Source organism: Arachis ipaensis, chromosome B1 (assembly GCF_059453495.1).
Source record: "Arachis ipaensis isolate K30076 ecotype BB chromosome B1, ASM5945349v1, whole genome shotgun sequence".
NCBI lineage: Eukaryota > Viridiplantae > Streptophyta > Magnoliopsida > Fabales > Fabaceae > Arachis > Arachis ipaensis.
This window is the reverse complement of record NC_142436.1, coordinates 140105767-140118116: the sequence shown is the minus strand read 5'-3', so window position 1 is coordinate 140118116 and position 12350 is coordinate 140105767. Positions and strand designations below refer to the sequence as shown.

The 12350-nt window shown below is 34.6% G+C and overlaps 2 protein-coding genes across 3 annotated transcripts; both read left to right on the top strand.

The window, feature by feature from the left end:
- The first annotated feature begins 3265 nt into the window (after positions 1-3265).
- Positions 3266-4614, top strand: LOC107613106 (RPM1-interacting protein 4-like). Its single transcript, XM_016314966.1, has 3 exons — positions 3266-3271; positions 3378-3794; positions 4372-4614. The coding sequence occupies exons 1-3, from the start codon at positions 3266-3268 to the stop codon at positions 4612-4614; spliced, it is 666 nt and encodes a 221-aa protein (XP_016170452.1).
- Positions 4615-5902: 1288 nt separating this feature from the next.
- On the top strand, positions 5903-11244 carry LOC107636569 (EH domain-containing protein 1). Of its 2 annotated transcripts, XM_016340071.3 has the most exons (16): positions 5903-6243; positions 6328-6407; positions 6568-6636; positions 6737-6794; positions 6885-6940; positions 7028-7070; positions 7367-7419; positions 7656-7769; positions 9006-9108; positions 9231-9280; positions 9464-9592; positions 9685-9936; positions 10029-10108; positions 10325-10451; positions 10562-10705; positions 10778-11244. In XM_016340071.3, the coding sequence occupies exons 1-16, from the start codon at positions 6159-6161 to the stop codon at positions 10961-10963; spliced, it is 1629 nt and encodes a 542-aa protein (XP_016195557.1). In that variant the 5' UTR covers positions 5903-6158; the 3' UTR covers positions 10964-11244. The 2 variants fall into 2 exon arrangements, with proteins under 2 accessions (XP_016195557.1, XP_020959490.1); XM_021103831.2 differs by lacking the exons at positions 7028-7070; positions 7367-7419 and having other exon boundaries at positions 5966-6243.
- Positions 11245-12350: the final 1106 nt, after the last annotated feature.

Below are 12350 nucleotides of genomic sequence, written 5' to 3'. Positions count from 1 at the left end.
CGTGACACCGCAGCCGGGATTGCTGGTTATCTCGGACAGGCACAACGGCATCAAGGCTGCGCTTGAGGCACCTGACGGAGGTTGGTTACCTCCATCTGCATACCGTGCATTCTGCATTCGACACGTAGCGGCTAATTTTGCCCTTACCTTCAAGGGCAAGGAGGCACGGAGGCTTCTAGTGAATGCGGCTTATGCGAAGATCGAGGTTGAGTTTGATTACTGGTTTGATATTCTGCGGTCTGAAGATCCAGCGATATGTGAGTGGGCGAACCGGATTGACTACTCCTTGTGGACTCAGCATCGTGATGATGGGCGGAGATTCGGTCACATGACGACTAATATCTCCGAGTGTGTGAACTCAATACTCAAGGGTGTCAGAAATCTCCCTATATTCTCCCTGGTGAAGGCAACATATGGTAGGCTTGCCGAACTCTTTGTTCGTAAGGGGAGAGAGGCTGAGGCTCAGATGGGAACCGGACAACAATTCAGTCAGCACTTGGTGAAGTCTATTGAGTCCAACTTGAAGACGGCCAGGTGCTTCACGGTGACTTTGTATGACTGTGATAACTCCGAGTTCACCGTAGCAGAGACCACTCCTACTGGTTCTTTCTCGTTGGGTAGCTACAGAGTATCGCTTGCCTCTCGGACCTGTGACTGCGGGTACTTCCAGGCGCTTCATTTCCGTGCCAGCACGCACTTGCATGCTGCGCCTACTCACGGGTTACCTGGTCCTCTTATGTTCACAGCGTGTATCAGATTAGTTCAGTGTGTACCGGATGGGATTCACACCACTGATACCGGAGGGATTCTGCCACCTTACGATGGGCCCACGGTGATTCTGGACCCTGCCAAGAGGCGTCCAAGAGAAGGGTTGTAACCTGACCACCTGCATCATACACATGTCTTACCGCTACTTAAATGTGTGTTTAGGGTATCCAATACATTATAAATGAACACGTAGTTACGTATAGTAAATTGAAATAGACAAGGCTTAGTACAGTACCTCGAGGCCAATGGCCAGCTGAACGTCTCAAACCCTGCAGGCCTAAACCGAGGAAATCGCCAGAAAATCCATGACTGAAGTAGCTGAAGTGGGCCCGCTAGCTTGATAACATTTCTGTTCGCCATTCGGCACATGCACCGGTACAACCATGCCAGTGCTGCAGAACCCCAGCTGTAGGTCCCCATCTCCTCCAGCCTAGCTACAAACGGAAGCCATCTGATGTGAATGCGGTTGCCGGACTTGTCCGCAAACAGCTGCGTGCCCAACAACATCATGATGTACGTACGGGCATATCGACGCACAGTCTCCTCATCAGCTCCCTCCGTGCACTCACCAAAAGTCTCCTAAAACCAGCTGCAGTTGACCGCGTACTTCTGAACCTGGCTAGGAGAAGGTACCACTCCAAGCAACTCCTCGAACCACACCCAGGCTGGACGGCCACCCTGGATGTATATCTGGAACTCTGATAGGCAGCCGCTGACGTAACGCCCGTCCACTGGCAAACCCAGCTGATATGCCACGTCCTGGAGTGTGATCGTACACTCTCCGAACGGCATATGAAACGTGTGCGTTTCCGGACGCCATCGCTCGACGAACGCACTGACAAGGGCCTCGTCCAACCGGAACCATCTATCGTTAAGCCTTGCAAGATGGTATAGACCGGCCATCTTCAGGTACGGAACGTATCTGTCATCGAGGAGCATGGCCTGCTGCCACCGCATGCTCTTGATGCATCGCTGAGGCTGCGGAAGAAATGAACCGCATTATTAGAACCAACTTAATTACCAGTGACAAACTTAATCAACACGATAATTCATAAACCAAAAAATCGTACTATATATGACCGCTTAAAAATCCAAGAACGAGAACCACTTGCATAAACAACTAACATAAGAAACCAGCATAAACCACTGACATGAAAGATCTAACATAAAACAACCACAACTAAACCGCTAACATAAACCACTAACATAAACCACTAACGTCAACCTCTAAGATAAACCACTAACATAAACCGTTAACGTAAACCACTTACATAAACCACTGAGATAAACCACCAACATAAACCACTAAGATAAACCACTAACATAAACCGTTAACGTAAACCACTTACATAAACCACTAAGATAAACCACCAACATAAACCACTAACATAAACCACTAACAGAAACCACTAACATAAACCACCAACTAAACCACCATCTAACCCGCATGCAAAACCACTAAGTCACATGTAGCGGTAGAACAAAGTTATTTCCGTACTAACCTCCTCGTTGATGACCCCAGCTATATGGGCGACTCCGTCCAAGCGATATAACCGTGCCGGATCGTCCCCCATCAGCAGAGTATTCCATTCAGGTCTTCGTCGGAGAGAATCTGGGTCGTTTTCTCTGAGATTTGGTGGGGTAGGAGAAGGTGAGAATGATTCGAATGAGGCTGATTCGAACTCCTTATATAGCCGAATCACTAGTAATTCGAACCAGGGTGGTTCGAATTATTAAGAAACCAGCATAAGTGTAATTCGAACCAGGGTGGTTCGAATTACTTGAAGACTTTACTTACCTATAATTCGAACTGAGCTAGTTCGATTTACGTGGTGAAGGAGTTCGAACCTTGCTAGTTCGAATTACAACCAAATTTTTATCAACCTAATTTGAACTTGACTGGTTCGATTTACTAAGGATTCTAATTCGAACCGAACTGGTTCGAATTACATATATATAGGTCCTGGTTCATTACTGAAACGAATTTCAATTTGACTTATTTACGTAGTTCTCAACTTATTCTAATTTTTTGCCCTGAAATAAATTATGAAAAATTTTGACTGATTCAAAATTTTTCGGACGAGAAATAACGAGATGAGAGGAGTGATTATAGTAAGTTTCAGTTTGTCAGCTCACTTTACTGCTCAGATACACGTATACTGCGTAGTTGGTGTTGTCGTTTAGCGGGTTTTGCCATCTGGCAGTATAGTTTATACTTTATACTCCTTCTTGTTTGTTCTTAAATCTTAATTTATTTGCACTCTTTGAAATTCTACATGAAAGATATGATACTCACTCATGAATCATGATGATTCAACATTGTAAAAGAAGTACGTTGTATTCTAAATAAAATAGTAAAAGACTTAGTAAACATCGTGATTTGTTTTGTAAGTCTTGGTTTTGTCTTGCGATTTTGTCCACACTATTTGTGGTCGCTCCCACATTCTTAATTCTCGTCAATCACTACTTGTATTGTCTCAACCCCGATCCCAGAAACATGACGGTGAGTATTCATCATTCTCTACTCTAACTCGCTCTTTTTCATACTTTAGAATTTTTAACCTTATGGCTTCGATCAATATATGATTTTAATCCTCCATATATTCCAGCATGCGCATGTCCCAAGGTTTGGCAATTGGGATGCAGATAATGTTCCATACTCGGCATATTTTGATAATGCGCGCAGGCAAAATTCCATAACAAAAGCAAAAGATTCAGAGGTCGTCTTTAACAAAAATAATGATGACGTGGATGCATCGAGGGCTTCTTCTCGTAATCGCTCCAGATCCAACAGAAGGCGGCATAGGGAAGGGCGAAGCAATAGTTCCAGACACCAATTGCACCACCGCACAAGAATGACAACACAAGAAGCTAGTGAAATAAATAATTTTGATCACTCTGTCATGACGAAACTAAATTTAGGAACGCACCATGGAGGTAATGATAATAGTGCTCCCTTCTCTCCACCAAGACGTCAAATTAAACGCAGAGATAGTACTGCAATAGGTCATCCCTTTCAGCATGCGGTAAGTTTCTCATTCTCATCTCTAAATCTCTGATTCGTAATGAACAAAATGTTAGGGTTTAATACTTTTAATATAAAAAAGTACAGATATTAATTAATTAAATTGGATCGTCCAATTTGTTTGAGGAAGAAGGATAAACTATAAATTGAAAGGTTTAATTTTAATTTTAAATTTTTTTAAATAAAAATCAAAATATCCTATTTCAATGTTAATTTTTTTTATTTTTAAAAATAGAAATTAGACGGTTTAATTTATGATATTTTGTTAAAAGAATTAAATAATGTAAAGAAATTAGAGACACTAATTTCTTAAATCCACAGCAATGTAAAATGGAAAATATATTTCCTACCATATTTTTTTGTGATACACACTCCTGCAACATAGAAAAAATAACAAGCGGAATTAGTTAATATTGGTTTAAATGCAAGACAAAAACAATTAAAAGGCGTTATTACCTAACATTTCTTAATAATGACTATAGTCTGAGATCAACAGAGTAAAAATACATTCATGATGAGTGGATTAAATGAAAACTAAAGGAAACTGCTTTTAAGTTTTAACTAATTGAGTGGGACAGAACAAAGAAGGAACACTAGTACCAGAATTTGGAGCTTGGGATGCCACGGATGCTAAATCAGCACAGGGTTATACTGCTATATTTCGGAAAATCAGACAAGAAAAGCTAACTGCAAAACGCCGCCACCACTTTCCCAATAATAATGCTCAATCAATGAACAATAATATCCAGAACCAATGTAGCAGTAGTTCTTCCTCCATATTTTCTAAGGTAACAATGTTGAAGTTTGTGCTGTCTATGTAACTTGCGAGATTGATTTGCATGAATTTCATCGTCGTTTGTACGTGTGTGTGTATATATATATGCAATTAATTTCATTGTTCGTAATAACTATACTGTACGTCCAGATAACGAAGCAGTGCTGTTGCTGTTTAATTTCACACGAAACCAAATGAACACGGAACACCTCTCAGCTCTCACGCATAGGGAGATCCTCAATCTTGGAACTGCAAGTATACTAAGAACTGAGAACTCCTCATTCGCGCTGCTGAATCCTATAAGAACTAAGAATTCATCCAGATGTTTTTATTCATTTGGAATATTACGTAATATCACTTGATTTAATTTGTCTTGTATGTACTAATGTAGTACCGCACCTTATAAAATTGTGTTATATAAATATTTGAAAGCATCTAAAAATCCAACACTAACACAAATACACAATGATCATTCAGGAGTGAAGGAATTTATATTATGAGTGATTTTATATTTATTTAATATATTAACAATAGTAAAATTTGACACAAAAATTCTTATATACAATTTTCTTTCTCTCTTTTAATATGTGCATCTTTTACTTCTTAAATATGATTATCACTCAAATAAAACAGAAATACTTTATAACAAAAAAAATTAACCAAAATTAATTATAATTTATTTTATTTAATATTTATTAATTATTATAATAATTAATAAATATTAAATAAGATAAATTCTGAAGAGCTGACAAATAAGAAGATATGTTTAACAAAAAGTAAAAATTTAAGTGTAGATTAATAGTTGAGAATCGTTAAATGATATTAAAAGCTATTAGATGACAATTCAGTTAAATCTATCAAATTATTTAACGATTTTCAATTATAATTTCACATAAAATTAATTACACATAAATTTTCACCTTAACGAAATTATCATATAATCATTTTTGACTAATATCTACTTGATATATTTGCTAAACAATTTATTAAAAATATCAGTGTAATTAGGTATCTTTTAAAAGTATATTATTCAGCTTTTAGAAAAGAGAAAAATTAAAAAATAAGTAACTCCTCAAAAAAATAAATAACTTCTTATAAAAGTAAATATTTAAATTAATTAAATAATATTATTTAAATTAAAAAATGACTAAAGACGGAAAATTTAAAGATCAAGCAGCATTTCTCTAAAACTATAAATAAAAACTCAGGTGGAGTCGACTTCACGTGAAGTTAATAAACGATTCTTAAATATCAATTTTGAAACACTTCTAATTGTAACCGTTAGATAAATATTTATGCAAGTATATTATAATCCCTATTTCTTTATGCTTCATAACTTCCGAAGGAAGTCCATTTGAGTAAACTCATTAGCAAAGATAAACCATGAACTTTCCGTTGAAAGCGGCGCACGTCAGTGGCGCTGACGCTGAGGGAGAGGGTCCCAGTCAAAGAAATTCAAAATTATTTAAAAAATTATAGCAGTAGCAATAGTAATTGATTTCACCACACTCTAACACAGTGGATCAAATCCCCGTAAATTCAACTCCGATCCGCAATACCCAAACAAGAGGAGAGAGAGAGAGAAACCCGATGAAGACGGTGTCGGAATGGATGGATTCCTGTTCGAAAGAGCAGATGCAGATTTACCAGCAATGGTTCAACTTGGCCGATTCAGGTTTTGCTTCAAACTTCCTTTGATTTCTGCTTCATTCTCTTCCACTCACATACCTGTTCATTCATTTCTTTAATTTCATGGTAGATGGAGATGGCCGTATCACTGGCAACGATGCTACCAAGTTCTTTGCTCTCTCCAACTTATCCCGCCCTCAACTCAAGCAGGTACATTCTATCAATTATTAAATTAAGTTACAAGAACTGTGTTTCATAAGTTATGGTGAAATTACTTGTGTTTGCTATTCTGAAGTGTGAATTTCAATTGAACTTTTCATATTCTTGTGGTTGCTAATGTTATCCGATCCCCTTATCTGCCTCCATGAAGGTCTGGGATATTGCCGCGAATAAAAGACAAGGATTTCTAGGTTTCGCGGAGTTTGTTACGGCAATGCAGGTTGGCCATTTGTGATCTTTGTTAACTGTTTTATGTTATTGTTGACTGTGTTCTTTCTCTGATCTGAAATCTGAAATTGGATGTGTTCTGTAATAATCAGCTTGTCGCGTTGGCACAGGCAGGATATGATCTCAACTCGGATATCCTTAAAACTCAGAGTACGTTTGACTAGTGTGTTTATTGTGTTAGTGTTAAATGCAGTTACTTTTTTCAATTGATCTTCATCATTTCATTTTAATTGTTCACAGTTGACACTGAAAATATCAAACCTCCAGTCATGGAAGGAATTGATGCTTTAGTAGCAGTAAGTAGTGCTTTTCATCACTTTTTGCTTTGTAATATACATCATATTATTTTTACTGATGCTTTTTCTTGTTATTTTCTCCCCCAGAAAACACAGAGTTTAACAATAAGTGGCCAACATGATGTAAATGGTTAGAGTTAGATATATAGAATTTGTATAAACTAACATTTCTACCCATGAAAATTCAAACTGCTAACAAATTTACTCATGAATGAAATTAACGTTTGGGTAGTTTTGTCATACAAAGACTATCTTTTGTAGGTACAAAGTTAGTTTTATACATTCATGGATAGCCTTTTTAGCATTCAGAACTTTTATGGGTAGAAATTATAGTTACTCTAATTTCTTTCTTTCATTATTCATGATAGTGTACTATTTAACTAAATATTGATTAAATTGAATTCGTACTGTTCTGAATATATGCAGCGACTCAACTTCAGCCATCTATTTCATTCGTTTCAAAACCACCAGTAAAGAAAGTATGATTCATTCATCTTGTTAACTCTTGATAAACTTGCATAAATACTATTTCACAGTAAGCATACAGTCTTAGTCTTTACATTGATTACCCCCAGCGAGTCAGTTGTTGGATACAAGGCAATATTTGTAGGCTTATGAGTACTATGTAAAAACAAATTATAAATGTGCTTTTGTGAAGTTTTTTTTCTTTTAAGTTTGTTTCCACAAATCTGTAACAATAATTTGCTTTTCTTAGTTACCTCTGAATGCAGTTACATCAATAATTGATGGCTTGAAGAGGTTATATGTCGAGAGGGTAAAGCCATTGGAAGTCACTTATCAATTCAATGATTTTGTATCTCCATTATTGGTAAGTGATATTTATACCAGCCAGGGTTCTTGAACTTTCCATTTGACTCTCAATTCCTAAAAGATAGGTCGGAAAGTCTAAATATCTGAGATCTAGAGTGCTAAACGCCTAAACAGTACGACCCTCTCCAAGAGAGCTTCCCAATATTCAAACACTTAATTCCTAATCTACGATATTACAATTCAACTATACTAAAGCAATTCAACTTCATAGAAACTTATTCTGACAAGCACCTATAAATTTGAATAAATTCATTGTACTATGGAATTTAGGAGTTCAATTACAAATAATTGATGTTAAAAGACTTAATCTAAATTCTCAAACAACTTTTGCAAAATTTATTCCTATTTATGTTACATGATTTGAAGCTCCAAGGTTCTCATACAATCCCCTTTTTTTTAGGGAGGTTAAAAAAAAGAGAGAAAAATTCCTATAATTATTTATTCTACATTGTATGATTTAACATAAAATTATCAAAGTGACCACATTAGACAAGAAAATAATAAAAAATAAAAAATAAAAAATAGATAACTTGAACGAAATTCATATTAGTAGGTCAATAAAAATGAAAATTTTTGTTTTGATATATTTGATTTCATTTAAATTTTTTTCTCCAGTAAGTTGACTAATGACATTTGTATTTTCATTCTTCTGTTCTTAAGGAACTAGGAAATATATATTACTCATCATTGATCAATATTTTTATTTTTAAAATTTAACATGAATATAAGTTAAAATAAATTTTATAATTAATAATTAATACTAGAATATGTGGACACCAAAGAAAATAATACTAGAATATGTTATTGGAAATAAAATAGTTATAATTCAGTTTCTAGTTAAAGTTGCATTCTGTCACTCAAAGGAGTGATTAACTTTAAATTGAATATAACTAGATAAATATACTATTTAATTATGTTTAGTTACCAAAAACTTTTTCTTTAAAATGTACTTTATAATATGCAAGATCTTATAATCTGCGAGTACAGTTTCCATTTTGAATTTAATAGAAATTTATGAGTTTACTTAACCCTCAAGTTTATCAACTTGAACACCAACTATATGATTAAAAGATGCTAAATTCTGTTAAATGTCCGGTCTATAACATCGCATCTCATTTATGTAAATATGATGATAATGTCTTCAATTCTTTTCTTTCTTTCTTCTTTTTATTTTCTTTCTTTTCTTCTTTTTTTTGTGGTGTAAACATAATGTTTTCAATTTGATCTTTTCCAGACAAATAGTGATTTTGATGCGAGACCAATGGTCATGCTTCTTGGACAATATTCTACAGGAAAAACAACATTTATCAAACATTTGCTAAGATGTGATTATCCAGGTTGGTTAAGTTGTCGATGATCTAGCATCCATGATATATCAATTGCTTCATGCATACTAATGATTGTAGATGTGCTTACATTACTTTGTTGATCGCATATTCTGTATAAAATCTTTATTCAGGTGCACACATTGGACCAGAGCCTACAACTGACAGATTTGTTGCTGTCATGGTACCATAAACTTAGTTCATGTATTGTCTTTGGAAGTTCTTCATGTCCAGGATATATATATAGATATATATATATATATATATATATATAGGTTGCAATAAGATCGTTTTATACTTTAATTTGTTCTTGCACACTTGTGCTTGTGGAAGTTCAAAAATGTTTGTAATATATTTTTGTTTGTAGTCTGGACCTGATGAGAGGACTATTCCTGGAAATACGGTGGCTGTTGATGCTAACATGCCTTTTAGTGGATTGACAACTTTTGGCGGTTCATTCTTGTCAAAGTTCCAATGCTCCCAAATGCCACATCCAGTGAGCTTTTCTATATATTTTGAAATCCAGTTTTATTTGAAAGTTAATTGTCAATTAATTCTCCCCGACATTGATACAATTTACTCTTTCAGTTGCTGGATGAAATAACATTTATTGACACTCCTGGTGTCCTCTCAGGAGAAAAGCAAAGGACTCAAAGAAGTTATGACTTTACTGGGGTTATATCTTGGTTTGCTGCAAAATGTGATCTGATTCTTCTTCTATTTGATCCTCATAAACTTGACATCAGTGATGAATTTAAACGCGTAATAGCATCTCTAAGAGGTCATGATGACAAGATACGTGTGGTTTTGAATAAGGCAGACCAAGTTGACACTCAACAAGTAAGGCAATATCAAAACTTGATACGATCTTATATAAATATAATTGTTATCCAATTTTTGGCCGATTTACATGTCATATTGTAACATTGTAGCTTATGAGAGTTTATGGAGCATTGATGTGGTCATTAGGAAAAGTTCTAAATACTCCAGAAGTTGTGCGTGTATATATTGGGTAAGTTTACTTTCAAGTACAGTTAAAGGTCCGTTGCTTAACTTACAAGGGTCCATTTAACTATTTTTTGGTGCTTGAACTCTCTTCTTGCGATTGAGCATGCTGAACTATTTTATGTACCCAGTTTTAGTACTTGATTTGACACCACATAAATGTAATCCTTCCCAAGTAAGTTGATATTCTTTAGTTCTAATTTTCTGCTACTTTTCTTTGCAGCTCATTTAATGATAAGCCTATACAAGAAGGCTTTGTTGGACCGCTAGGACAAGAACTATTTGAGAAGGAACAGAATGATCTCCTTGCAGATTTGGTAGATATTCCAAGAAAGGCTTGTGACAGTCGGGTATGGCCCATATTCTGATGTTAGCATATCACTGCAACCTTATACTCATGTTTGCTTGGAATTCCTTTTACTTTCTAGATGTAACATCTGATTTCCTTGGAATAATGCAGATCAATGAATTTGTTAAACGTGCTAGAGCTGCTAAAATGCATGCATATATAATTAGCCATCTTAAGAAGGAGATGCCTGCAATGATGGGAAAAGCTAAGACCCAACAAAGGCTCATCGATAATCTCGAAGAAGAATTTAGAAAGGTGTCCTTCACTTCCTTCTCCATTGCCTATTAGATGTCTTAATTGCTTATCATTTCTGGTTTTGTAAAACAGGTTCAAAGGGAGTTTCATCTACCAGCTGGTGATTTTCCCAATGTGGAGCACTTTAGAGAGGTTTTGAGTGGTTATAGCATTGACAGATTTGAGAAACTGAAGCCCAAAATGATTCAAGCAGTAGATGACATGCTTGGATATGAAATACCAGAGCTATTGAAGAAATTCAGAAATCCTTATGATTGAATTATAATATATCTTTAAGGCTTAAGGCATTTAATTTTATTTTAGAGAAATTTGTGTGCTATGTCAGCAAATAGAATTTAAGAAAAATGCCAAATCATGATAGGTAATTATCATGTAAACTATTATGTATTAACTTATAGATTATTTGTCATATTTTCAAAGTGGATCAGTAGTTGATAGTGGAAAGTTATTTTGTAATGTAATTGCATAAAGAATTGTATCCATTGACTTGTCTTGAATGTCTCAAGTTGTATCTATAGTGGAAAGTTATTTTGTAATGTAATTCATTAAAAGCCACTAATGTCCATGATCAAAGTTTGTTGAGAGTAAAATTCTAGAAAGCTCGCTTGCTGTCAGCAGACTGGCACCGTACCATACATAACAAGAATGAGCTTACAAGGGGGAAGAGCTGATTCGGAAATTATACCAGAAAAGAGTGTGAAAGTACTGTTACGTGCACTTTTTGTAAGACTGAAACTTGGACTATATAGTACACGTTACGTGAATCATTTTCAAATTTCAAAGTCAATCTAAATATAGCTATCTATTAATAATATTGGTGAGGATACATGTACAGTTATTTTTTAAACAAAATCTAATTAAGTTAGTATAAAACAGCCAAAAAAAATACACAAATATGTTATCACTTTTTTTTTTCAGCATTTCTGTAGTAAAAATTTTTATTGGAGAGTACAAATTTATTGATATAGCATAAAAATTTATTTATAGTACAAAAATTTTGTTTATAACACAAATTTATTAATATAGTATAAAAAATTGTGTATAACATAAATATTTGTACATAATACAAACTTTTTTGTACATAATACATAAATTTTTACTGTGAATATATTTTGTTGGTTATTAATATTTTGGGCATGTGGTCCTTAAAAAATTTGTACCCAAATTTTTGTGCTGTTTGTATTTTGTTGGTTTTGTGTCAATATTTTGAGTATGTGATTCTTTAAAATTTTGTACTGTATACTACAATTTTTATGCTGTATACCAAAATTTATGTGATTGCTTCAAAATTTCTGTGTTCTAATTTTTTAAATATATGAAGAAAAAGAAGAAGATGAAGATAAAGATAATGATCGCAGCGATGACGACGGCAGCAAAAATAATGATAAAAACGTTGAAGAAAGAAGTGAAAAAAGAAGACCACAATGACAACGATAACGATATTGGAAAAAAAAAATCCTGTAAAAGAAAAGACTATAATAACGCCAGCAATAAAAGAGGAGGAAGAAAAAAAATAGTATCCAAAAAGAGAAGAAAAAGCGGTTACTCCTGTGCACATAAGAGGAAAAGCACATGATTACTTAATTAAAAATTTGACTTAAATAAACTAAATAAAAAAATAAGAAAAATAAATGAACTGCTTAAA